We start from the raw sequence: 26,908 nt of genomic DNA, 5'->3' as shown, positions 1-26,908 counted from the left end.
TGAAAGCAGGCACTGATAAAAACCTTTGTGCACCATCAGGGAATTTACAGCCACCCCATACCACAACTAACCTCCATGGGAAATCACCAATGACTCTGCAAGCTTGCAGTGAGGACGGTGTTTTTGCATCCCGCTGTCTGCAAAGCCAGGTGCCTCAGACCCAGACATGGTTTTCTTGCCTACTCAGCACCTAATTCCCCAGCAGACCTCAGAGTCAGAAGCAAGCTAGTCTGGAAAAAACCTCAGGTCTCGAGTGTAAGTAAACAACCCACAGAAGTCATAAACAGCTGCTTCCCAAGCAAACAAACTTTGGCATCTAATGCATTTCGGCCTGTAAAGCTGCCTGGGGATCTAGGGTTGGCTTCAGGCAACAAACCAACCCCACACCGTCCCTGCCCATTTCTAACGGCACAAAATAAATGAAGAAACTTGCTGTTAAAGGTATCGATGTGGCCAAGCACATTGGGCTAGGAGGGTACTGCATGTTTCTGCAATGAGCTTTTTCGCTGAGTCTGGCTTTCAAGACCCCACTCAGCTCTGCTTTTGTGCTGATTGGCACTGGGAAGGCTTTTTCCAAGGGCTGCTTATTCTAAATGCATTCGTTCAAGAGCACATTGGCCCAAACTCAGAAGGAGCTGGCACAAACCATCTCCAAGACCAGGCTGATAATAGCTTCTGGTTTGATCCAGGGCAGAGGATGTCAGCCAAGGTCTCAGCTGGCACACGCAGATTAAACACCACCAAAAAAACCAAACCCTACAGCGATGGTGTGTTCAGCTACAGACACAGACAATCTGGGCTCAAAAGGAGGAAAAAAAATAAAAAAAGAACCATTTCCCTGGACAGCTGCATTTTATCTGAAAGCAGTCCCAGGCTTGAGGGTGTTACAGCAAGTCCTAGCTGGGCTAGTCTGGGACAGACAGCAGGCGAGGCAGCCAAGCAGCAGAAAAAGTTCATTTATCAGTGGATCTGCGCGAGTGAACAGTAGCTATGGGGAATATTGACCCATTTTTCAAAAAATCCCTCAGAAGAGGCTGGCGACAAAGCAGGTACAAGCACAACAGCAAAGGAAAATGGCCCGAGACAGAGCAAAGCTGTAGTTCAGGGTCTGCTAAGCAAGGGAACGGGGACAATGTTCCCCTTCTCCTTCGGGGTGAGCAGCAGTCAGGTCCAGGCAGCATGGCTGGGGGCCTGCTTGCCCCAGAGAGGAGCAGGCTGTCCAGTCCTGTCAAAGCAATTCCCCGGCACAGCCTTCGAGACTGACACAGCCAGGCCAAATGTTTGCTTGGAGTGGGATTCCGGCTCCACAAGGAAAGCTGCAGCATCCAAAAGAGACTGCTTGGATAGGCTGAGACCTTCTGAGACACATCCAGTTGTTTTATAGGACCCTGGTCTAATCTCATCTTTGGTGCTATGAGGGATTTGACCTGTGCTCCCTGTACCTAACAGGCTTTATCCACAAGTTTTCTTCTTTCTCGCCTTGGGGTCTGCTCCAAAGCAGAGTGAATTTATCAATTTCCTGTTGTAAGACAGAGACAGAGCCACCGGTCAAAACAAGAAGAAAAACCAGCACAGGAAGCTCCATCCCCCTGGAGCAGAGATGGGCCAGTAGCATCCATCTACTACAAACAGAAGCCTGAAATCATGTTTATGAAATTAACAGCTTTACTCTCTTATTAGTTCAGACAGAGCTGAATGCCATCAAGCCATAGCATGCAACGAGGTCCACTTCAGTAACCACACTAGCAATCTTGGTACATCCCTTATTATCTCTTCCATCTAAGTCAGGCACATTTGCTGGGAATAAGCAGGCTCCATTAAACCACCTTCATTTCAATACACGTATGATTTGATGCCTTTTAGGACAATTCATATAAATAGCAGATATCTTCCCTGGATATGTGGTCCTCCCGCTAACAAAATCTCTTGGTATGTCCCTCCTACCCTCTTCATTGCCTCACTACCTGCTAGCAGTGTGCTAGCTAGCTTTTCCTCCGCATTGTCTCAGATGTCAAACATCATGCTTCCAACTCTCCATTTCTTCTTTTGCCTGAGCCCCACACTCTTCTCTCCTTTGCAATATTTGTTCAGAAAATGCTCCACAAAGACCCACCCCAGCTGGCTGTGGCTCTAATGCCACACGCTGCTTTCCTAGGTAAGGGGCACTGGGGGCACGAGGAGCCCCAGCTCTGGGCCAGGACCCCTCTGTTCCCAGCACTGCACAGGTACAGGGCAAAACTTCAGTCCTGACCCCTGTGACACTGTGTCTAGTGGGAAGCCCGCCTGATAATGCAGCACCACACCACACTTGGTATTACCTCGATCTACCTACCTTTAGCACTTGATAGCTTTACAAAAAAAGGAGATTTTCATTGTTAGTAAACCAATGTAATTTATTTAGAGGCAGTCATTTATGTTTACTGGGCTATGAAAGAACAGGAAGCGTCTGGCATCCACAGAGATCCAGATTGATCTCTCCGTCTCTTTTTGACAAGCAGCCAGTTTTGAGACCTACCTCGCCAGGCATACTAACACGTTGACTTGCCATTTTCTACCCTGAGCTGCTGGGGAGAGCGAGCTTTGTTACCTCTCATGGGAAAGGGGGAAATCCCAGCCATGTGAAAGGTTTAAAACTGACCAGGAATGCAGATGAATGATATGGGTCAGGAAACACAGGTGCAACTCAGCCTTTTTTATCTCAAGCTACTTGGATCATGATGGTAGCAAAGATTTTGATCCCTTGTCAGTGACCTTGCAGGAGAAGTACCCCAAAATACAGCCACCAAGAGCTTGCTGCACAGAATACCCACAAGGAAACCTAAAGCAAAATTAATTGACAGCTATCAGAGACATAAATCAAAGCTAGAGCAGTGGATCTATCCTGGTGTGCTTATGCATATCCTGTGGTAACACGTTTTGGTGGTACCATTTTGCTGCTCTACAAGCTATGAAGTGGTGTGCCTTTTTCAAGCTACATCTTATGTGACAGTGACAACAGCAACTGTGACAGTATGTTGCGCTTACTGCAATTGTAATGACAAAAGACAACCCAACACTGCTTGTACTGTGAGCCAGCAGCCTCCTCTTACTGTAGGAGCTAGCACAAGCATCAGCTTTGGCTGAGTACATGGTACAGCATCTCCTTGGGTCCAGAGGTATATAGGAAGGCACACAGCAGACAAGTTAGGGAAATGGACACCTCTGCCCCACGCTACACAGTCACCCTTTTGGTGGTCCTATCTCCGATCTCACGTACGCTTTTAAAGCGCAGCAAATGCCGAGACAAGAGCAGAATCATTGTACTGTAAATTTACACAAATGGAGATGAGATTAAAATCTTGCCTATATGCTTTAAAGATATCATAACCACAGAAATGAGCAGAGTATTATTAACTATCACTTCTTACTATGTAGAACTAGAGCAAAGTTATTTGAAGCATAAAAATTCTGGCAAAGGGCTGCCATATTTAATAAATCACTGAATCAATTATTCACTGTGAAAATCAATTACTTACTTCAAATGAGAATCTTATGAATAACCTCATGCCCTTTCATGCCATCTAAGAAAGTTATAGGGGAATTAGTCAGTAAAAAATGCCTCACTTATCTTTTATGTGCATTAAAAAGACCACACAAATACAGGGTAATTCTGCTCTGCTGAAGCACTCTGCCAACAGAATAGTCCAGAACCATTTTAATGAAGTCAGTGTATTGCTGTGCATTTACACTGCAGTCAAAAGCAGAGTATGACCCATTGGGGCACCACCCCCAACAGTTTTCCGGGTGCAATTCAGAAGCAATTGCAATCACTCCGTCCCATTTCACAAATGGGAAACCAGAATATAACCAGCAAGCTGTATAGCCTCCTCTACAACGTGACCTACATTAGGTAACTCCGCAAAGGAGCACAAAGTATATCTTCACAGGTCAGGAAATATTACCACGGAACTCCATGGAGACACTTGAAAGTGAATATTGCATGGCTTTGCAGCAGCTCCCACCACTCCTGCTTTTAAAGGTTTTCCGATACGTGACCATTTTCACAAAAGCTGTCTCCAAGTCCCAGCAGGGTCTCCTCCCTCCCCCTACAAAACCAAACCATCCCAGGAGCCCAAAGGTGCCAGGTACTCACTGAGCTGTAGAGATATCCCTCAGCGTTCATGGCAACGTACAGACCTGCCTTCACCCCTTGGATTGCCACCACACGAAGACCCACAGGAATTAGATTGAAAAGGGCTGCGGAAGGAAAAGAAAAGCAAAGGTTAGGCAGACATCACCCCGCGGGGCTGCCGCTGCTTCTTGCCCCACGGCCAGCCCGTACAAACCGTATCGAACTGGAAACAAACAGCTTGCTTCCAGCTACAGGAAAGACCTGCAGCCACAGGGTCAATGTTGAAAGCAGATTTTAAAAAGTACTGAGCTTGCTTGCCTCCCAGAAGCCTAAATATACCCATCAGGATGTCTGATCACTGCCTTTGCAATGCCAAGGGCTCGTACACGTGCTCAGGCTAGCGTATCTTAACAGCTTTCTGTGGGCCAGCTGAGCTGTGGTAATGCAGGCGTGCATGTCTTTGCCCGTGACAAATGATCAACACAACTTAGTTTAGTTTATCCTGACACAGATTTAAGCCTAGCCACACTTTCTTGGATTTACCATAAAATAAAAGAGTATATAGGCAGGGACCATGGCCAGAATGAGGCACCGTAACTCATCTGTGTGCCTACCCCTGCGATCCCTGCTATCAAAGGACTAAAGGCTCTCAGGAAGAGATACCGCCCTGGTCCTGAGCTCTGCTCCTCATTCAGAAGCAGCACTAGGCAGGACAGAAGAAGACAAGACCTTTCAATACTCAATTTTACTGCAATCTTATTGATTAAAGCATTGCAGCCACTTCCTCTCAATTATTTAGCTCGTTGCTGGATTCCAAACAGACCCCGTGTCTCAGTGAGAGACCTTTCCTGTGAGCAAACACATTAATGTTCGGTCAGGCTTTGGTGCATTTCTAACACAACGAGCTTCATGGGGAAAGGACCGACAGTGTCAATAGCCTACACAATCAGACATTAGCATGGCTTTGTTTCCACTGAGAACTGTAGGACAAAAGCATCCAGATGTGGCAGGAGCCTTGGTGCTTCAGCTTGTGGAGAGGTCACTGGATGCTGTCCCAGGAGCTCGGGATATTGTGCTTGGCTCCTTGCAGCCAGTGGCACAGGCTACAAGAGCTTCATCAACGTCTGAGGAACTGCACGATTTATAAGGAAAAAGAACTCAAAGGGTGTGGGTAGTGTAATGGGAACCTGATTACCATGAAACGGTGGATTTGCTTACAGGTTACAGACGGATACCTTTTCAGAAGAAAAACCTGAAAAAAACAACACATAAGGAACAGAAAGCAGTGTTGCTTGAAATATCTGTCAGGTGCTCTGGCTAAGCTGGTTTTAGGGTTATCTCCAAAAAGGGATTCATGAGTTCTGGTTTCAGTTGAACACTCCTTCTTTTCTATCCTTCCTTGAGGAAGGCTAGAAGACTCCCCTCGGGCAGCTCCCTGGAAGGGAGGCACACCAAGTCTGGTGAAACGAGCCCTACCCCCAGACACCCTGCCTTTAAGCACCACATTCAATGCAACATCAGTGTGTGCTGAAGTCTCACAAAACCCAGTGCCTACATTTCTGTGATTTCATGGGAGGGGAGAGGACTTCAGCAGTATATGGCAAAGTCCTGTGTGGGTACTGGTCTGTGAACTGCTGGAGTCAAGGATGGCAACGCTCTGACCCTGTCCCAGGAGGAGATAAACGCTCCCCAGCGTTGCTACCTGACTTTACAGAGCTGTGTTACAGCACAGTTCTGCTGTTGAGCAGCTCCCTAAACAAGGCAGGCTTATATTTCTATCAGCTCTCACTACCATGAAGGTCTAAAACCCTCTGTAATTAACAAGTCTATTTATAAGTAATTCCCCTTCCCTCATTGCACCCCCACCCCCCACTGAAAAATGGAGCATATTACTGCAAATAATGAAACAGAATGGGCATCATCATTCATTCTCTACAGCCAATTTGTCTTGCACAGAAAACTTGTGACAGACCCCTCAACGCATTCATTAGGCAGCGGGGTGATAATGCCCAGAACTAGGGGGTGGGAAGTTCCACTCGGAAGCACCCACCTCTCCAAACCTCTCTTTTTTTGCATGCCAAGGGAGCACAGCAACAACCCTGTCGTGCTCTGCATTACAGGAGCAGGACCACTGCTGGTTCCCAAGCTCCCTTGGAGCCTCCTGCAGACCATGGCAGCAGCAGCACCAGTCATGGCTTTTAGGCATGGCAGAGCATCTCTGCAACATGCTGCAGAGCAGGGGAGCGAGTGGGTAGGCAGGCAAACAGAAGGGCACGCATCTGACATAGGTAACTGGCAGCCAAAGTTGTTTTAGGAAGCAAATGTTTTCTTCTATTAAAAGCATTTGGGGGTCAATCAAAATTTTGCAAACTCTCAGAACTGTTTCTGCACTCCAAATGGGAAATATCTTTGAATAAGTTAAAGCCTCTGTTGTCATGCTTTTAAATGGATATTTCATCTTGTTTTGGAGCAGATTTCAAAGCTTATAAGCTTTGAAAATTCTGCTAATCCTGAAATACCAGAATTAGGGATGGGGAAGAGGACTAGCTGTGGTAAGGTAGGACTGTACACAGGGCGTGATGTTAAAAAAAAAAAAAAAAAGAAAAGAAAATTATCTAATGCTTTTAAATCTTTCTGTTGCAAATAGTAGATTTTCTATGCCATATATAACCGCACAAGGCAGACATGCTCCTACATTTCTCATGTAGAAGACAGAAGAATTACGATGTTTGATGTTTGCCAATTTGCCTTCATTACATTTTCCCATCTCCACCCGTTCCTAGACTTACACCTCCTCCTGCTCACTGATGATACTACTTTTACCATACTCCATTTCTAAACCCTGTAGCCACGAATTATGTTGTTCATCGTTATGTTATGGCCATTTATCAGATGCATCACATTTCTAAACTCTGAAAGCTTACTTGGCTAGGGATCCGAGCTAACTTATTACAGAACTGGAAGACTAGGGCAAGAACTGCCATACAGAAGATGTGGTCCATGTGCTCAGGTGATATAAATCAGTCAGAGGAGCTAAACTAATTTATACCCAACAATGGCCTTTTACTCCCCCGAAACTGCTTGGATTAAAAGAAAATTCTTCATATATCCCAAAACTAGTAGGAAGAGAAGCTGTCTTCATGCTTATATTAAGATGGCGTGCCTTGAGCCACATGGTAGAAGGAACAGATGTCCCAAGAGCTGTTTCGCGGGAAGCTGGCTGGATGCCCATTCAAATGCCATTAGAACTTGGCTCCTGTCCCCCCCCTCTTTTCTTTAAGAGAGAAGAAGTGGAAAATAAATGTCATCAGCTTCTCAAGAACACACACAGAATGGGCACCAGAAAGATAATTCATTTTGAAATTGCTTAAATATTAGCAGTCCCTCTTATATCAATAATTGGGTTTTTATTAGAACTTTTAATTTCATCAGATGTATCTAAGGGACATGTCACGTCTCACTTTAAATGTTTATTTTGCCAGAGTAAACCAACTTAATGCATTCCACAAAGACTGATTCCTTTCATAATGCTAGTTTGAATAGTCAGGGGGTGGATTCAGCATGCAGAGCTGATGCATGGAACAGTGCTCACCAGGCACGTACCTGTGTTCCCTCCTGAGGGAAGAACACATGGATAGCCATGCAGGGTGGCAAGGACCCTGTTGTAGACATCAAGAGTGTCCTTCTGACTCTGGATGTAAATTAACCCACCCCTCTCCATGGACAGGGAAATACCCACTTTTTGGTGAGTTTTGCACTTCCACAGAAACACTGCACAGACTTGTGAATGGCTGGCCAGGGATCCTCTGGATAAATATTTTAAAACAAAAAATATCAGTGAAATCTGCAGCTGTTTACTTAGATGAGTATGCTTTGACTTCTTTTTTTTTCTCTGGTCAGAAATTGAAAGTGTAGAGGAATGGAAAGGAAGAAAAAAAAAATAGCATGCCTTTTTGGTCTTTCCAAAGTGAAAAATGTGATTTTGTTTTGAAGCTGTAACAGGAAGCTTCATATAATATAAAACATTGACTTAAACTGAAGATTTATAAAGGAGAGTGAGCGATCAGAAGTTAAATAAAACTGAATAAAGCACATTCTTAATTTCATTTTCAGGAGCCAAATATAATCAGGTTGGATTTTTTTTCTCTTCTGATATTCCCTAAGGTCAGGGGATGGGGAAACATTTGTCCTCTATCTTCTCTCAAAGACTTCAGTCCCCTGTATACGCACCAAACTCGCCAGCATAGCCCATGACTTTGAGTGACTGGCTTGGCACGTTTCAGCTAGATGCCTCCTGTCCCACCAAGCTGCCAAGGCAGGGCTGCCACCTCACCAGGAGGATTTATGCTCTAGAAGTGCCCTTCAGCCCATCTATTTCCAATTAAGGAGACAGGGGGGAAGCAGCTCCCAAGTTCTCAGCACCTCACCGACCTGATCTCTGACATTTGACATAAATAAGAGCCGTTTGGGTGATTTGGTGCCAATCTCAGACTCCAGAGGTTCCTCCTGCACCCACCGAGGTGCAGCCAGAAGCAGCTTCCCTTGGCTCCCCTGCCAGCCTGAAATATTACAGAACTGTCCTTACATTTTATTTTCCTCTGCTGTTTACCTAAATTCATCTCTGCTTCCATTTAAGCCCATTACTTTGTTGTTCGGTCCTCAACGATAGATGAGGGTAATGAATCCCTGTCATCTCCAGCAGCTCTTCGCATGTCGTTGACAAATAGGCCTCCAATGGGATTGTCTGCAGATTGAGAACATCCTATGTCTTCTTCCTTTTAAAAAGCAGCTAATACCACCCAGCACTGGGTCATTACTCACCCGCTAAAGCCCACCGAGCTCATCACGTGTCGGTGCCTGCCTGACAAGAGCACAAGGCCAGACTTCTTGGAGGAAGAAGCCCGCTCAGTCCTTCACAGAGGTGTGCGTGTAGGGGGAATGTGGAGCTGGCTGCAGGTTCTCCTGCTCCAACAGGAGTTAAGAGTTGTGATTGCAATTTGTGGCCTTTTGTTTGTTAAGCACCAGCATGTAAACCGTGGGACTAAGACTGGACACAGCACACTTCAGGCCAGGTTCCTGCTGAACACAGTCTTTTGGGTCATTTCACGAGGGCTTTGCCAGCCCCTCACCGTTTCAGTCACTGCTTTCTCAGAGCTCCTCTGCATGTAGTCCCCGGCCCTGAGCAGGCTGCAGCCGCTGTCCTCACCATGCAACCACGCATTGTCCCCACCATGGCACCCCACCAGCTCCTTGGGGCTGGGGCAAGCCCCACAGACATGGGGCTGCATCTACCTTACACCCCTGTCCCAGGGCACCTTCACAGGACAATGTCAACACCTCGCTACATGGGATGCATCACTGCAGACAGCCCTCACCTGCAGCCCAGAGCCTGCCCTCCTGAAGGAGCAATGCCTTCAATCTACCTAGGAGCTTCCATAAAACAGAACAGCATGATTTGTCCCCAAATTAAGTAGGTTCTTCCTTCCACAAAGTACATGAAGCTTGCCTCCATCAATTCTACCACATACATCAACTTTTCTTCATCCCTACTAACAACTGGGAAGACACCCTCCACGGTGAGCAGGCAAGATGTTCTGTATCTTCACCAGTGGCACAGAGAGCTTCAGACCAACATAGGATAAACCAAATCAAGACTTGAGTCCTAATCTGTTGATGTAATTTGTGGCACCAAAGATCTGAGTATTGGTGCCTTTAAAAGCAGCAATCTGACACCTGTAAAATGAAGAGATGCTGTAGGAAACACCTTGCTTTTTTGTTTTTTGTAGCTTTTCAGTGAGTTTTGGTATTGAGAAAGCTATGTATTTTCCAAATGGACATTCGTTTGTGTTTATTTAAAACAATATGGCTCCTGCACATGAGCATCACATTTAAACCTATGTGGCTCTGCTGCACTTTGGTAATCTTTGATGGACAACATGAATCTAATCCCTTTGAATAGGGTTTTAGAAGAAGACCTCATTTGGAAAGGTCATTCAATACCCTCAGCCTTAAAAGTAGCCTCAAAGCACAGAATTTGGGTGAACAGCTGGTTTTCTCCAGCCTGGAAATTCCTGATGCTTGCTGAATTTTTCAGGATAAAATAGTGAAAACAATCATCTCTTCTTCTCCTTGGAAAGAGAATTCCCCGTATCCTTTGCCCACGTGGCATGTGTATAAATATAATCTCCTTTCTCTTTTGGCAGTAGTTCAAATCATGGGTTTTATTCTCCACCCCACCCAGATGGCAGTTACAGAATCGGGGCGGGAGGGAACAAGATGGGAGAGGAAACATATGAAATTATACAGGCAAGATTTAAAGGGGAAGTATAGATAGGAAAAAATGTGCAGAAAACAGCTGGCTCCTTCCTAATTTGATCTTTTCAAAAATGAAGCTTCACAAGCAAGACCCACTAGGTGATGCATTTGATTGTAATTGGGTTGCAAAACAGGCTAATTTTTCTTACTGTAGTCGCTGTTTTCGTCCTTGGTCCCATCAATTGTACCATCTGGGTGCATCTGCAGGAAGTATTCCTGCTGGCTGAATAACCTTGTCACAATTCCTTTCAGCTGGGGTTCTGCAAAGAAAATAATAATTACTATTAGATATACCAAACATGCAGCAAGAAGCAAGAGACCCAATTTGTGTGGTCCCCATTAAACCCTGAGTAAATAAAAAAAAAGTGCTTGGCAGATCAGACAGCTTTCTGTGATTCCTTTCAAGAGTGGTTGTAAAATATTCATATAGACATACAGGCAAATAAAATGGAGATCAGATGAGGAGGTAAAATGCAACGCATAGTTGGTGCAGCATAAAGTACCAGATTTACGCAACACCGCTTCACTGGAAGTTACCTGCCAAATTCAAAGTCTTTAGACACTTTATGTATTCTGGATATGCCACTCATTTGGAAGAAAATTTGCTAGCAATGTTGCAAAGAATTTGCTCGCTTCTTATCCTGCCTGTAAAGCCAGCTACCCTGGTTTCTATATTTGATCCACTATTATCTAGTCCCAGTCTTATGCCGATGAAGATCTATTTAAACTGCTGGTATTACAGTGGTGTAAAACCAAAGCAACTGAGCACTGAATCAGGCTATGCGAGTCCAACTGTGTGGGATTCGGGGAACAAAATTCCTAAAAGGAACAGATGCAAGACACCTCCAAAAACGACCTCTGAAGCATTTACGGGCACCTGAAAACGCCTCTGTTTTAAATCCCGTATGTTCCTCCCTTCCAAAACATGTGCCATACACTCTGGTGGGTGAGAATCACTCCTTGTCTTCAGCAGGGTCCTTTCCCAGCCCCATATACCAGCAGGCAGCCATTGGGTAGGAGCTCCCCTACCACCCCAGCAATATTTTACAGCCATGCTGAGGAAGAAAAGGGAAACACGAGGGAAAAGCAGAAACAATTTGGCTATGAGATAACTTCACCTGACAGAGCTCTGCAGTCTCCCTGCCGTCCCACTGATCAACACACAAATTAAGTGGCCAAAAATTCGGGATAAATTCAATTTTACCATGTGAGGCTTATAATTTGTCAAAGACATTGCTTCCATGAGGCAAACTAGCCAGCTACATGCAGAGGGGCAGGCACACTGGCTGGATGACAGAGATTCTCCTCCTGTGATGGGAGTTTGCTGCTCTGTGACCACCCACCACAAGTAAATGGGAGCTCCTTACTGCTGGCTCAACAGAGGGGGAAAAAAATATCTAGTGTAGCTTACCAAAAGTCAGGCTCCCATCCTTCCTGCCTCTCGTGAGGCTGTTCAATAACCCATGGTCATTATGCAACCCTGCTCATGCTGTGAGCTAAGTGCTCCCATTAGGAGCCCCCATCTCGAGAGCTTTTGCACCAAGCTGTCCCACCTCCGTGCGAGGATGGAGCCCCCATCCCGCACCTCTCCACTGCCCATATTCCCCACCACAGGCAGGGACAGCAGATGTGGATGGGCCAAAGGTGCAAAGGGTTTCAACTCCAGCGACCCCTCCACCACGAGGAGAATCAGGTCCTATTTCCCATCTGCAGAAGCATACGCTTGCTGCCAAATAAATCAGTGTCAGCTGGTTTCTCTGCTGGCTTAAACAAGTGATTTCATCGCAGCCCAACTGTTGTAGGCTGCAGACAGGGTTTTTCCCAGAAAAAATCCCAGCTCCAGGACAATAAGTACACAGTGGCCATCTACTAAGAGATGATGTCAATCGTGCCAAGATACGCCAAATCTGCTTTGCTTTGTTCTTTCCAAAATGAAAGATCTGTTTTGTTGGATGTAGGAACTTGATTTAAACGTTTTTCTTACAAAGATGTCAAAGTGGAAGGAAATGCAAAGCTGCATCCTCAGGCACAGCCAACTGCACTGCCCTCCTCGAGCCTGGCCTCTTCCCCCTTTATCTAATCCCACAATAGTAAGGGTGCTAACAGGCATTCTCTGGTATGAGACCTGTGTTTAAGTCCCCGAATGAGTCTCAGCCTCATTTTTACTCGCTGGTTAAATTTTAATGTGCAAGTACTTTGCACAAAATGGAAGAGCTCCCAGCAGGATGGATTTAAAGACACTCCTGCAGCCTGAAGCTCTGTGTACTGGGGAAGGGGAAAGACCTCGTCTTGAAGCCCCTCAAGGATAAGAGCAGAGATAAAAACCAGGCCTGACCCTTCCTCCTTTGTAGGGAAGACAATTTAGATACAGGACAGAAGGCCTCTTTCTTTCAGGGCCCAAGCTGTACTTTGATCATGCAAATCATTTTGGAAGAAGTTAAAAACCTCTCTCACTGACACTAAGTAGCCTACTGAGTAAAATACAAAGCAGATCTCATTGTTAGTAGCTTCCTATCATCTTGGAGCTTATCAAAACAGCACCCGAGGTCCCGTAGGGCCCCCCTGCATCTGTGCTGTAGATGAAAGCAGCACCATACCAGAAGGCTGAGTGTCACCACAGGAAGACATGGGGTGAAGCCCCAGCATCCCTCTTTCATCACGGATCTGACAAACACTCAGCCAAGGTCTGACTCAAGCTTCAACAACCACCTTCTTCATAATCCTGGGCTTTTCTCAGTCAATGCCTGCCAAGGGATGGGTTGGAAGAGAAATCTGATCTCACATGCACTTTTTTTCCTGCCCTGGTTTTGCTGAAGTTTGAGGCTCACTCCCAAGCTCACCATAAGCTCAAGGGGAGTGGAAGGGAGCTCTATGCCATGTACAAAACCACCACGCTCCTCCTGTCCCTACTGCGGTCTGACAGCAGCAATGTTCCCGTCTCCGAGCTGCACAGAGCCTTCTCTGCAGGAGCATCCCTGTTCCTGAAGCCCTACAGCAGCAGCAATCAAAAGCCTTTTCCAGACACCAACTGGTCAGAAAGCACTTGTCAGACACACAGGTCTCACCTCTGGTGTCTGCGTTTCCTTGGGTCTCTTTCTACAGGTGAGGAGAAGCACTGGCGAGCAGCTGCACCTTTGGGTTCCCTCCTGAACAGATAAAAGCAGCACAGAGCTGTGTGCAGCCAGCACCGAGCCCTCTCCTCTAGGCAGAGCACAGCCCAGGAGGGTGAAGGAGCTGTCTGGGCGATGAGGGATTCATCTCACCTAGCACAGGCTGCTCCACAACACAGGCTCAACACCTGAAGAGGAATCCCTTTGCATCCCAAACCCACAGGGACCCAGCTTTACAGGGTGCTGAAGCAGCCCGTATTTCCCCATTGATTGCAAAGGGACCAACACAAGCAGGAGCAGCTGTGCTGGTGGCTGCTTTACCCCCAGGCACCTCCTGCCTGACGCCTGGGCATGAAGTGGGGCACTGGGACTTGTCACTCGTGCAGGAAGCAACGTGCCTGGGAGGCCTACAGACAAAATTTTAGGTGAAGCTTGTGTTCAACAAGGAACAAGGATGCACCCATCTTCCTCCCAAAGCTCACTGCAGTTATTACTCGCAGAGGGGTGAGTAATCACAAGGGAGGGTTTTTCCTGCTAGCCCTGAGGCAAAATTCAGCAGGTGGCTTTTAGGAGTGTCTCTATATTGTCATATATTTTAGCATCACTTCTTTCCAGCGGCAAAGAATGACAATTTTATCAGTCTTCCAGCATTGCTACACCTCATGCTACAGCAATAGAGGTTTCTATGCTACCTTTTTTTTTTTTTAATACCACAAACAGCAGGTATCCTGGTCACTTCAGGATGGTGGCACAGCCTGGTAAGTCACAGCAGAAGGCAGAAAGACAATAAAATAGGCTGAGAGCTTTCCACCTTTAGCAACAAAAGCCATAAGAGAGCAGTCCTTCAATAAACACTGCGGGAGAAGACAACCCTGAGACTGTCTGAAATCCCCCTGGTGATATTGCCCCAGGCTGTAATAAATAGGAGACAGAAACAAACCATAAAAAGGAGGAAAAAAAAATGCAGCACAGCCAAGCACGAACCTCTCCTTGACCACTTCCATTCTATAACCCACTGAATTCACCAGGAATTAAACTCTAATCTATTCTTTAACCTCATCATCGTGTAGCAATGGGAACTCAGATCTTGCTTTTAAAGGAGCAATATGGCATAACACACTTGAGCTAAACCCATTCCTCCCACTCAGGCTCCTCCGTACATTCGTCTGTTCTGCTGTAGCTTTCCCTACAGAAATGGAACTAAACTAACATGGACAAGACTTCAGCTGCAACTTAGTGGCTCCCCGAAGACGCAGCCAAGTATTTCAGAATGGGTTTAAGGAAAAAGTTATGACTGCCTTGATCTCAAAGCACAGACTGAGCACAAGAGACTTCCATGCAGCACGTACTCCCAGAGCAGCCCCACGCTATTAGGATCCCCAGGGGATAGATAAAGGAATGTTTTTGTCCTTATTTTATAAGACATACCATTAAGCTTTAGAACACTCACATTAAAGACCCTGTTCTGGCCATTCATACACAGCCTTTCAGGGCCAGGGCATGGCAGAGAAAACGCAGCAGATCCACTCTGTACACCAAGGCAGCACACTCGGATCCCCCAAACGTGGTACTCCCTGAGGGCACAGGGGGAGATTTCCCCCCAGAAACATCCCCAGAGGGCAGAGCCACAGAGCAGACCAAGGAGAATACCAGAGAGCAAGAGCAAAGCCATGACTCTGTTCCTGGTCTGCAACATCTGTCAGGCTAGGTAAAGACACAGCCCTCAGCTGCTCGTCCTTCTTAAACCAGCCCCCCACTAACCAACTCATTGCACCTCCCCTAACCAGCATCTTTCTTGTTCCTATTTCCCCAGGCCAAGCTCCCCAGCCCTGCATGCCTTGCTTTTAACTTCCTGGCCCGTTTGATACAGCTGAGGGCAACTAAGTCATGATCTGATTGCTAATCTCCTTGTCACTACTTAGACGGTAATGCGAGGCTGGCGTTATGCAGTTCAGCTGTCCTGCTGCTGGGGCTTAAAGCCATCTCCATCCAGCACGGGCTGCTGTGCTTCCTGCCACTGAATTGTATGGCAACTCGCATCTCCTGGGGCTTCCCAAGGGATAGGAGGAGAACAGGGTGCTCACACCAATCTTGTTTGCTCTCCAGGCATGTGCCTTGTAAAAGGCCAGGGGATTGAAATCAGCTATCCAAGTCACATCCCTCACCCCCAAATGCAGGCGCTGCCGAAGGTATTTGCTGAGTCCCCTAGGAAAGCGGGTACAAGCTCTGCAGAGTCACTGGGAGAAAAGCTTTTTATCAAAACCATCACCTTCTTTTTAATGACCTCTTCTTTAATTTCTGCTATGTAAGGTGAACACAGAGCTCGCCCCCATAACTGCAAAACGGAAAACACACAAACAAGATAGATCTCCCCTATCATGTGCTGCAGGGGGGTTCAATCCAATGTAGTCCCTGAGCTTGGAAAGACCAAGGAATAGGGCACGGCTTTGATTTCCAGCCCAGACTCCGTTGTGGGAGGCAGCCTGCCACGGCCATGTTTCTTGCAGTTCCCAGAACCCCTCTCACTGCTGCTGTGCATATCCGAGGCTTTGGGCTAGGAAACCTGGCAGGACTCAGCAAGACCCCGTTCACAGGAGCCACCTTAATCTCAGCTTGGAGTTAATGGCAGGGATCTTCGAGGGGTTTAATAACCTCTTGAGAAGATGAAGGGCTTAGTGACCTCTCAGGGATTGGAGCCACTGGCTCCGAGGACTCCTGCAATTTGCAGCGATGCCCTGGTTGGCAGGCAGGCCTCTGCTGGAGGCTGCTGGTGCAGAACTGCTTTTAAATTCACCCCACAAGTGCCAGAAGTCGTCTGTGCTGGTATGGCTTACACTCTGAACCTCTGGGGTTACTGTTCTCCACACAACCGGCTGTCACTGCCCTCTAGCTCACACCAAGCAGCCATTTGACAGCCAGCAACCTACAATGACACACAAGGAAGGCACCTACTGAGTAACTCCGAGACTCACCGATTTGTTTGCTCTCTTTCTGCAGCAGGACAGGCTCCGACTCAACGCCCCGCTTGCTCCCAGCACAGCAAGGCTGGCTGAGGCTCCAGCAGCAGGCTCCCAAAGCTGGCCAGCACTCGCTGCCCAGCAGAGGACATCGCTCTGCCGAAGGAGAGCTCCTCCTGTGCCCACCTGAGCCCCGGCTGGGCATCCCGCTGACTGTCCTGCGCCTGTGCAACAGTTTTGCTGAGGATGGGACTGTAAACGGGGGACCTGGGATGCATTTCAGGAGTGTATTTCACCTAAGTGTATTTTAAACATTTGTTTATTGCAATTAAGCATTTTAGGCTGGAATTTACACATTCCATTATTCTCATTTTCCTCCGTTCAGGCTGCGGCTGTCGTAACGGGAGGCTGATTTATGACTCACTGCCTGCGCTCAAACCCGCACCGAAACCAGCATTGGGGTCGGGATGCAAACTGCTTCTAATTTCCTTAGATTAACTCCGCATTTCAAGTGCCACCACGGGAACTGCAGCTTCCCTCCCCTGAAAAGGACGGCGTCCAGAATACCGAATAAGCCAAATGCTGCAAACACACGCTGACAGGGAAGGGCACCGAAATCCCCCTTCAGAAGCACGGTGTTAATGAAGGCTCGTACTAACTCGGCACGAAAACGCATCAGCGAGCTCCACGCAGATTACTATGGTGACAGGCATCGGCACAGAACTCAGGGAGAAAAAGGAGATGAAAAGCTGCAGGAGAAAAACGTGTTGTTTTTTTTTTTTCCCCACCCAGGAGCTGCTGGGTTCTCTGGGGTGCTGGGAGCTAGGATGAAGTAAGTGGTTTTCTCCAATTAAACGCATCGCTGTCGGCAGAAGTTTAATGGCTCGGCTCGCTACGATGATTCACTGAACCCACCCAAACTGGGGAGCTGAGGGATAAGTGCTGGCAGCTGTGCCCGGAGCCGCTGCCCTTGCAGAGCAGGGGTGCCTCGCGACACGAGCTGCGACCACGGTGGAGCAGGAGTGTTTAGCAGGTGCTGCGCACCAGTGTCTGGGCCTGCACCTGCAGCGAGCCGTGCACCAGGCAGGTCGGAGCCTCCTGAGCCATATGTGAGGCTCCTGGAGGACACTCCAGCCGTGTCACTGAGGTGCAGACGAAGGAAACCCTTTCTCTGCAAATAGGGCACGATGCTGCAAAGCGCTGAGCGTTTTTGGCTCCCATGGGAGTCACCAAGAACGAAAAAGCAGCAGGAGGAGGCAAGGAGGGCGCTTCCCAGCCCTATAAAATGTTCACCCATAGCAAAACATCACAGCAAAACATTCTGAGCAGAGGAATGAACTTGACCACCAGCAGGTCCTGGAGGGACTGGGCAGTGCAGCCCCTGGCACCTTGAGCTCCGGCATGGCAGGGGAAAAAGCGCATGTGTAGTGCAGAACAAGGGGGCTGCCCCAGCACCGGGAGGCTCTGCAGCAGAGCGAGGCATTCAGCCCCACCTTGCAGAGCTGCCCCAAACCTCTTTGGTTTAGATACAGCCACTTGGCTTAACACAGGGCACCTCACCCAGCCCACAAGGAGGATGGAGAGGTGTAACCAGGGACTGACTGATGCTAAGACATTTATTCCCGTGGACGGTGATGCTGGGGGCACCAGACAGCTGATCCTTTCCTGGTGACGCAGAACGAAGGCCGTGCCTAGCTCCAGTCCACCGTGATTACAGGGTTAGAGCCACCCTCCAATTACAGGGAATTTGTTTTGAGAAGAAAATGACTCGGGGACAATAGGGCTGCACGGCACGTGTGTATTTACTCATCTGAAGTGTAAATCTCCACCCAGGGCTAATAACTACGGAGAGCCAACTGGTGTTTCCAGGATGCATGACATAAAATAACAGGCTGTGCTGGCAGGGATGGCCTCTGCAGCTGAAGGACAAGCTTCCGAAAATGACATTTCCCTACCTCAGAAGGATGATGGGCTCGCGTTGATGACAGCACCCATCAAAGCAATCACCTCTTGTCACTGTCAGTGAGTCACTAGAGCAGAATGGCACCTTGTAAGCAAAAAGAGCATCCAGGGAAGTGATTTCCTTTCCTGTGCTGATGTCTGCAAGGAGGAATAGTAATTAGCCCTCTGGCACTGAGCACAGCTGCCTGCCCACACCCCTCTACCAAGGAGCAGACACGTACAAAGCCCTGCACGACGCCTGCTCACTGCTATAGATCCTCAAGCCTCGAGGGAAGGCTACTGCTCCCTCATAGAGGAGGTGGAAAGGCTGTGTTTGCACCACACTGGTGTGCACGCAAGCCCTCCCATATCCCAGGAATCAGCTTTACAGGGATATTAACACAAGCACGAGGCAATGGGCAGAGAAAAGGAGTCACAGAAAGCACTGGAAACGAGGGGTGCAGCCACGGGGATGCTGCTGCACACCTCTCCCAGCCCACCTCTTCCTAGGAGCCCGAAGGCACCAGATGGAGGCGGCATCCACCCTGCCGCTCACTCACACCCTGGGTCCTGACCCCGTGTGACAGCCACCTCAGGTCCAGGGCTCAAGGATAAAGAGGTCCCAAGTCTTGGATCAGTTCTCCTAGAAGGCAAATGCCAAACTAGTGTACAGGACACACGAGCTACCCCTCTGAGCAGTCCCAGCCCACAAGCTAGGGATGGCACAGCCACCCCAGCACTAAAGGCCCGAAAAATGTCCCCAAAGGCCACCACAGCTGAAAGCAATGCGATGCCGAGAGAAAAAGGGCTGACGGCCTCTCTGCCACCAGTTATTTTGGCACAGATTTGCTGACTGCCTGTGGGTGAAATTATTCAGCTGAATATTTTAATTGTTCAAAAACTTTGAGTAAGAGCAGCTGAAGCTATACACAAACTCCATCTCATTAATGGGGAAAGAAAGATCTGAAAAGGGGAAACGTTTTGATTTTTTCTTCTTTTGAGACAATGTTTTCTTTGGAAATGCGATGAAAAAAAAAAAGATTTTAAGAGTTGGAGATGAAAGCCAAAGTTTCATTTTAAGAAGAATGAAATATTGCATTGGATCTGAATCCCCTCCTCCCCACAAACATCTTATATTTGACTACAGAGCTAAAAAATCAATTCTTCATACAGCTGTGCTCCTGGGTTTGTTCTCCTCTCCCCCAGGACATGGTTTGTGTTGCTGTTGATCCAGTGCGTTTCAACAGCAGTCAAACTTTCAAAACCTTTCCCTTTAAAGTGCAATCTGCTCCTATATTGACTCCAGCTCTGATGAGGAGAAAGCCAATGCCTGATAGGAACCGAAAGCATGAAGAGATGTAGGGCTGTTCCAGGAGTTAGGCAGGGTGAGCTTTCTTAGGTAAAGAATTAAAAAAAAAAAAATAGAATTTTAATGGACCAGAAGTTGTAGCTAAAGCTCCTAAGCTGTCATTTTCCAGCACAGCTGATGCCTTGGCCACTAAAGGCTAAGGCAAGCTCTTAAGTATGGACAGCAGAGCACAAGAGATATTATTTATTTGGAGGAAAACCCTGCAATTACTCCTGACATATTGTGTAATTAGCCAAAATTACAGCATATTCACCCAGAGTGAAACAGGATAGCATAAACATTACGTGTGAGCCCACAGCCAGCGAGTGCATTTCACTGGGGCACAGACGTGACCCCAGGAAGCAGCAGCCATGCCTGAGCTTCTCCCTAAGGCAGCTTCTCCCCAGCCTGCGTCTGCTGGTGCTGGCTCCTGAGCAGCTCACACTAAGAAACAGCAGGAGCAAAATCCATGCTCCTGTGCTGAAATGAGATTTAGCAAACAGGCGTCACCCCAGCTATGTTGTCCCCAAAGTGTGGAGGCTCAGACGGTGATGCCCGAGATGCTGCTGTCTGCACACTGCTGGGCTTTGCTGCCTGGAGCTGAAGGAGGGAGGAAAAGAAGAGCAGCTCTGCCCACTCCATACTTGCAGCGCCTCTTACCCTACAAATGGGGATGGAGGGGGAAAGGGGCTCCTACAGGGCCATGTGTGACTCTGTGAGACCTCGTCCTAAGGTCACAAATCCTGGGCAATTCTGTGGCAGCGCTTTGCTGCTTATGTTGGAAAGGCTGTGTTTTGGCGTGTTTACGCCAATGTACAACGCAAAACTTCTTCACTGTGAATTTGTCAGACTTCTTCCTGGTTTCCTACAAAGATTTACATTGGTATCAGGAAATGTTTCTACCAATGCTACCAGGGTAGGACCTAAAATCTGCTCCATGGGTTAAAAAACAGGATAAAGAAACACCTGCCTGGGGGATACATGCCTGGTATCAGTGCAGGGCTACAGCTGGACAAGCCAAACTTGGGGTCCCTTTGTCTGGTGACATTATCACGCCTCTGTGCCCCAAGTTTGTCAGAGGGCTCCACGGCACAGTCCCCTGCTCCCCTCACCATGAAGTGCCCCCCATGAGGCCCCCATCGCTAACAGCCCTAGCCCGAGCTGAGCAGAAGCCATCCCTGCTGTTCGCGCCTGCCACGGCGCCGTGATCTGTGCTATTCTCAGCTGCCGAAGCTCTCCGCTTCCTCCAGCCACCCGACGGGCCTGAAATACCGCAGAAATGCCAAGAAGCCCCTCACGCAACCAAAACACACTATGGAAACGCCCACGTCGCTCCTCCCCTCGGCTCCACCAGCGCAGGAAAGTAAATTCATTAAAAGAGAAAATGGACAGAACGCGCTCCGAGCAAGGGCTGAGCAGAAAGAAATCCCTCGATGAGCCCTGGGTGGTCCCTGGGTGGCAGCTCAGGGTCCCGAAGTCACGGTGCAGGCACACAGTACCAGCAGGCTTTAACATCTCCTGTCGATGCACAGTTCCTCCCGCACTGCCTCAGCATTTCTCCAAAGGGATGAGAGGCGTTAGACTTCTTTATTTAACAGGTAATGAGCCTGGCATGTAGAAAAATCAAAGCTAGAACCAGTCGGGCTGTGTTTTGAGATTTTTATTTTTTTTTTTTTGCTCCACCGCACTAATGCAGATTAAGCCTTCCTGTAGCAGTTTGCAAGCGGTTTTTTTTGACCCAAAATTATGATGTTACTAAATTTCGGCAAATATTACACAACACCAAAATGTGCATACAGAAAATGTGCTGCTTGCGACAGTCTGGCTTGAAACAAGATTACACTTCAAAGAGCAAGATAATGCTAAAACCAGGCAAAGCCTGCCGTGCAATGCCAAGTCCTCTTTCCTTCCTTCTGCTTTGTGAAAGTACGCTTTGTTTACCTGCACAAAAATTTAATTTACCTACCAAAACTGCTTGTGGTTTTGGAAAGCTACCACCCACTTCTCTCCATCTAAAGCTCTGTTTTACATAGGGAGCTGCTGAGTGGTGCTCTGAGGTTTGTGCCTTGCTGCAGACACCTCGCTCCCCATGTTGGGCAGTCCCAAGGGTCCCAGCGAGACTGCCAAGTTCACCGCCCGCCCCGCTGCTGGCTCAGGAGAGAGCTGTAAGCACGGAGCTCGCTCCCTGGGGATGCACGTGCTGAGGATGACACAATACACACAAAGCAAAAAAAGAAATCCTGCGTGTCCAACAGGTCTCTGGCTGCAGCTCCTGCTTCTCCGGCTGCCCAGGAGCCTCTCGCCACATGGGAACTTGGATCGAGCATCCCAAACTTCGGCTGGGGGTTCCTCATCGCTCAGGAGCTGCCAGCAGGCTCTAGTTGTAAAACCTAGGATTTATTTCACAGGAAGCAGAGATGTATTTTTGTCAAAATGAAGAAATAAAACTAACAGATGAAATGTTTAAGGAAGCGGAGAAGGCGCAGAAGGAAATGAAATAAAAGCCAAAATAAATGTTTATGAGTTGTAAATGATGATGCTGCGTGTCAGCCGGCAGGCAGATCCTGTCCTGAAGAGCAGACAACCAAGCTACGAGAAGCCAGCAGAGCACCAGCAGCTGTACAGCGAGCTCTGCCAGCCCTTTTAGCCACTGTCACGGGAAATCCCCACTGGAGCATGATGTTGGTCCCCGGAGGATGCATGCACGAGCGGCTGGAGATCGATAACTGAGAAGCGAGGTGCCTGCAGCCAGCAATTCAGACCCAGAGCTGGGTACAGGAGCCGTGCCAGGGAAAGGAGCAGCCCAGGGCAGGGTGGACGGTCCCATGTGTGCGACTCTTGCATCTCCTGTAGGGTCTCAGGTCCCCGGGGATCCAACACTGCTGTGCCTTCTTGCTAATTTCTCCCTGTTTCTCAATTTTCCAGAAGACATGGACTGGCTTTTGGCAGCCTGGCTTCGCTTGCAGCAGTCCCATACAACTTGACCTTTTGCAAACTGTTTTGCTTTGGGGAATGAAGAGAATGTATTCATTTGGCAGGTCTGGCGAGATGGGTGGCAACTGTTAAGAAACTATCTGTGCAGCCAGCAAGGGGAGGAGAAAGCAAACTGCGCTGTTCTAGGTAAATATCAATTAAGTGAGCACGTTCGATTAACCCCAAGGCTTGGCTCTTTTCTTCCCTCCTTTCCATCAAAAATGCTTAAATATTTCAAGTTTTCTTTTCCCAAGAAAGGAACATTTTTAAAAAATATATCTTTTTCCTGACCACAATCAGCTTTCAGCTGGGAAAGAGGAGCAAGTAACAGAATTATGTTGCCTCTCAGTGGATGCTCTGCCCATTCACAGCAGGTAGCTGGTCACTGGTCACACATCCTCTAAACAGAGCATGCTGCAGGAGGGGAAGGAGTGCCCCAGGACGGTGCTGTGGCACAGGGAAGCAGCTCTGTGCTGCACCCACCATGGTGGCTGTATTGAGCCCGGGGTCTTCATCCTCACACCCAGCCCCTGGATGCATCCAGCCATCTCACATCTCCCCTTTTCTGAGGTCTACCAAAGGAGCCAAGCTCTCCCAACATAAACACTGCTGCCTGCTCTGAAGGCAGCATCACCTGGACAAAATCCCCCCCTTTTTTCCCCTGTACAGCTTCAGGCACAAAAGAGGCACATGCAGCTGGGAAGGGAGCTGCAATTCCTGCCTGCCACCCTGACCCCAGCCAGGGGCTGCGGCACAGCTCCACATCCTCCAAGCTCTGAGCGGTCCCAGGAGCAGCACAAGCCCTAAGGCATCTCCTTGCAGGGACACCAAGCCACGCCAAACCCCAGCTCCTCTCGAACCACAAATCCCCCTTTAAAAATAATTTATTCCTGGAGTCCCTGCTAGTGTTGTCCGCTGGGCGCGGGGCACAAAGCAGCTTTTAACCCAGATGCAGAGTAAAACCAGCCTCCAGAAAGGCCCAGCTATTCCAGGATTCTGCTGTGTGTCAGAGCAGAGTAGAAGTTAAACAATGGATGCAGCAGTTTGCCTCATGCCCACGGATAATGTATGAATGCAAAGAATTCCACGTAAGCTAGGCAAGAGAGACAAATCCCGTATTAAACTGGAGAGGAGAGAACAAAGATAGCTTCCCGACGGACTGCAACGCGTGCAGCCCAGGTACAGAGCAAGCATTTTGATGCAGGGTTCCTCACAGGACACTTCCAAGTCTAAGGTACAATGATAACGCAGCCACGGCAGTGATGCTGACCTGGAGCTGGAGGAAATGCAAACGTGCAGCCCTTCTGCTGGCAGAACACGGAGATGTGCGTGCGTTTAAGGGGTTGCTTTCCCTGAACTGCTCTCTTCTTGGTCACCTTCTCCTGCCAAGCCATGCAGCTTGCAAATATGAAAGGGATGTCAACCCCTCACGTGTTCTGTTTGTTAAAACCCTTTCTTTGATTTTAATAATAACAAATCACAGCTTGGCTTCGACTGTGCAGTAGAGAAGTCCCAGCAATGATATGCACCTGGCTGGTCGGAGGGACAGGTCTAACAGCACAAGTGCCAGAAGGGCCGAACAAATGCCTACCTGGCCACCGTGCGATCTGCCAGCTCCTGGTGTGCACGTTTTGGGAGAGGAAAGAAGGAAAGCAGATAAGCCCAAGTGGGTTTGCACTTGCTCCTCACCACAGTGAGGCTCATTATCACGTTTGTCTCTCACAGGAGTGAGATTCCTGCAGCCTGCTCAGCTCCCGGGGCAGCTCTGCGCTCCACACTGCCCGAGTCAAGCTGTTGAATTTTGTTGTAATAGATCTCTTATCTGTTAAAATATGCAGTATCTGGTCTGCCGAAATTATTCTAAGTTCATGCTGAATTCAGCAAAGCAAGGAAGGAAGGAAGGAAGGAAGAAAATCTTGTCTTCATTTTATATTTTTGGAACTCAAGCTTTCATTTTTTTTAATTTCATAACAGCATTTTGTTTAAAAGTATACCTGAAAATTAAAGAAAAATGCACATATATAATTCTCCAAATGGAATTGAGCCTTTTTTCTCCCCCAAAACCAGATAGATCTGTCAATGATAAAAGGATTTATATGGATCTTTTGTTCTGTGGGGAGCAAAAATAATGGCTCGTGGACCTCTTTTCCCCCTGACTTTTCCATTTGGCTGGCAACGGAGGAATCATTCATTCACACTGCTCTAATGGGGAACCTCCCCTGCTGGCAACTCATTCTCACCGCTCCCACAAGCACAGCTACCCCCGAGGCCGTTGGGGCGAAAAGATACCCATCCCTCCAGCAGCTTGGACAGCCTCCACAGATTGCCTTGGCATCGGCAGCGCCCAGCCCAGAGGTAGCTGAGTGCCACGCTGCCCTGCAGCCTGTGCTGCGAGGCGGGCTGGAAGCTCAGCTCTCCGTGCTCAGGATAACCCCGCAGCCTCCTCTTCCTCCCCCATGTCAGAGCTGCAGAGCCCGGGGGTGCTCCCCGACCTCCCTGCTGCACCTGAGTGCAGACGCACGCCGTGACAGTCCCCACGTTTGGGAGTCACGAATGTGAGCGATGCCACCCCCGGGGTTTGATCGGAGAAAATTAAGCCTATTTGCCGAGCTGTCACGACCGGGAGGGAGCCTTTTTTCCCCACTCCTGATTATTTTGGCACTCATTAGCACCATGGGGCACAGGAGGACCTTGCTGGTGAGAGGCTGCCCCAAGCAAGGAGGACGCGTGTCCCACAGCCTGTGCCCCTTCCCCAACACAGGCTGGCGTTTGGCCGGCCACTTGCTGTACACACACTCGTCCAGCTAGTGTGGTGAGGGCTCTGCAAGCAAGGCGATGCTGGCATTTCCAGCCATTTCTATTGCCCCCAGCTCCTCGGATGCAGGACAGCAGAGGCAGACAATGCCAAATTCTGCAGAGCACCAGGCAGAAGAAGGTGCTGGGCCACCCTCGGCTGGGTGCACACCCAGACACACTGTGTAGGGCAGCACTGGGATCCTGAACCATCCCGCGGGCAGCAGCTACCTGCTGAGTTAATTCGGACACCAGATGGGCCAAATTCCACAGGTTTGCCAGCTATGGCAGCTCTTCTGAGATGCATGGCTACAAACGCAGGCAAGGACTAGGACAAATTTGATGGAGAACTAAAAAAGTGCTTTTGCCACAAGCTTCAATCATCATTTCCACCCTACCTGAAATCAGAAAGGGCTTCAGGATTTAACTCGAGGAATTTAACAGCTTACAGAGATGACAGACTTCTCAAATGTTTTAAATGAATCTCTGAATGAACAAGGTCCTTCTGTGTCCTTCAGCTAAAGTTGCTCATATTTTACTTATACTGCTGCAAAAATATCTACATATATATACTTTAAATTCCAAATCGCCATGTATTATTGAAACTGAGAAATACCGCAAAGGGAAAACATGGTTTAAGTTACTGCTTTTTTTTTCCTAACGTGTGAACCATTTCCTTCAGTTTGGAAGAAACCTTTAGATCTCCTTAAGGAAAAGCATCCTTCTCCTCAAGGAACACAAAATATATATCAAGCAGAAAAAAAAAAAAAAGAAGGAACAAAAAAACAGGTTGTTGTTGCTGTTCTTCTTCTTCCTGGGGGAAAAAACCTGTTTGACTCTAAGCTCTGCATTCTGAGCTGGAAACCCTCCTACAGAAACGATGCCCGAAGAGACAGAGACGATGCTCTGCAATGCCTGCTGCTGTCTGACCCAAAGGTGACTGAATTCAGACATCACCTCGCCGAGGAAGGGCAGCCCTTCACCGGGCTCTGCCCGGACAGACCTGCCGCCACCCATCACGGACGCTGTGCCCGCTGCCCCAGCCTGCTTCCCTCCCCTGCAAGGCTCCCAAACTCCTCAATGAACTGCTCTGCAGCCAGGCTGTGCTGAGAAGACAAGCCCAGCCTAGCTCCCTGGGGTGCCCTCAGAAGATGAGCCATGAAGCAACAGCCTCAGCTTTTGTCAGCAGGCTGCACCCACCAGCCCAGGGCTTCCAGCAGCAGAACTACAAATGAGCCGAGGAGGAAGCACGTCCGGATGCTTTAATTCAGCCCTAAAGAGGATGCAACTACTTTGTTCAACCATTTGTTGGCTGAGAAGCCGCACAGGGCTCCTTTGTGTTGTCTTCTGCATTCAGCTC

The 26,908-nt window shown here is 48.4% G+C and overlaps 1 protein-coding gene across 4 annotated transcripts in view; it reads right to left on the bottom strand.

The window, feature by feature from the left end:
- Positions 1–26,908, bottom strand: part of FGF12 (fibroblast growth factor 12) — a 210,576-nt gene that overhangs the window by 64,094 nt on the left and 119,574 nt on the right. For all 4 annotated transcript variants that reach the window (XM_032193223.1, XM_032193222.1, XM_032193221.1 and 1 more), the window contains 2 exons: positions 10,576–10,686; positions 4,133–4,236 (listed from right to left, as the gene is read on the bottom strand). In XM_032193223.1, coding sequence (XP_032049114.1) covers positions 4,133–4,236; positions 10,576–10,627 — 156 coding nt within the window. In that variant the 5' untranslated portion in view covers positions 10,628–10,686. The remainder of the gene's footprint in view (positions 1–4,132; positions 4,237–10,575; positions 10,687–26,908) is intronic.

The sequence above is a fragment of the Aythya fuligula genome, chromosome 9, assembly GCF_009819795.1.
Source record: "Aythya fuligula isolate bAytFul2 chromosome 9, bAytFul2.pri, whole genome shotgun sequence".
In the NCBI taxonomy this organism is placed as follows: Eukaryota; Metazoa; Chordata; class Aves; order Anseriformes; family Anatidae; genus Aythya; species Aythya fuligula.
The sequence above is the reverse complement of the archived record's forward strand: the minus strand, read 5'-3'. Positions and strand labels throughout refer to the sequence as shown.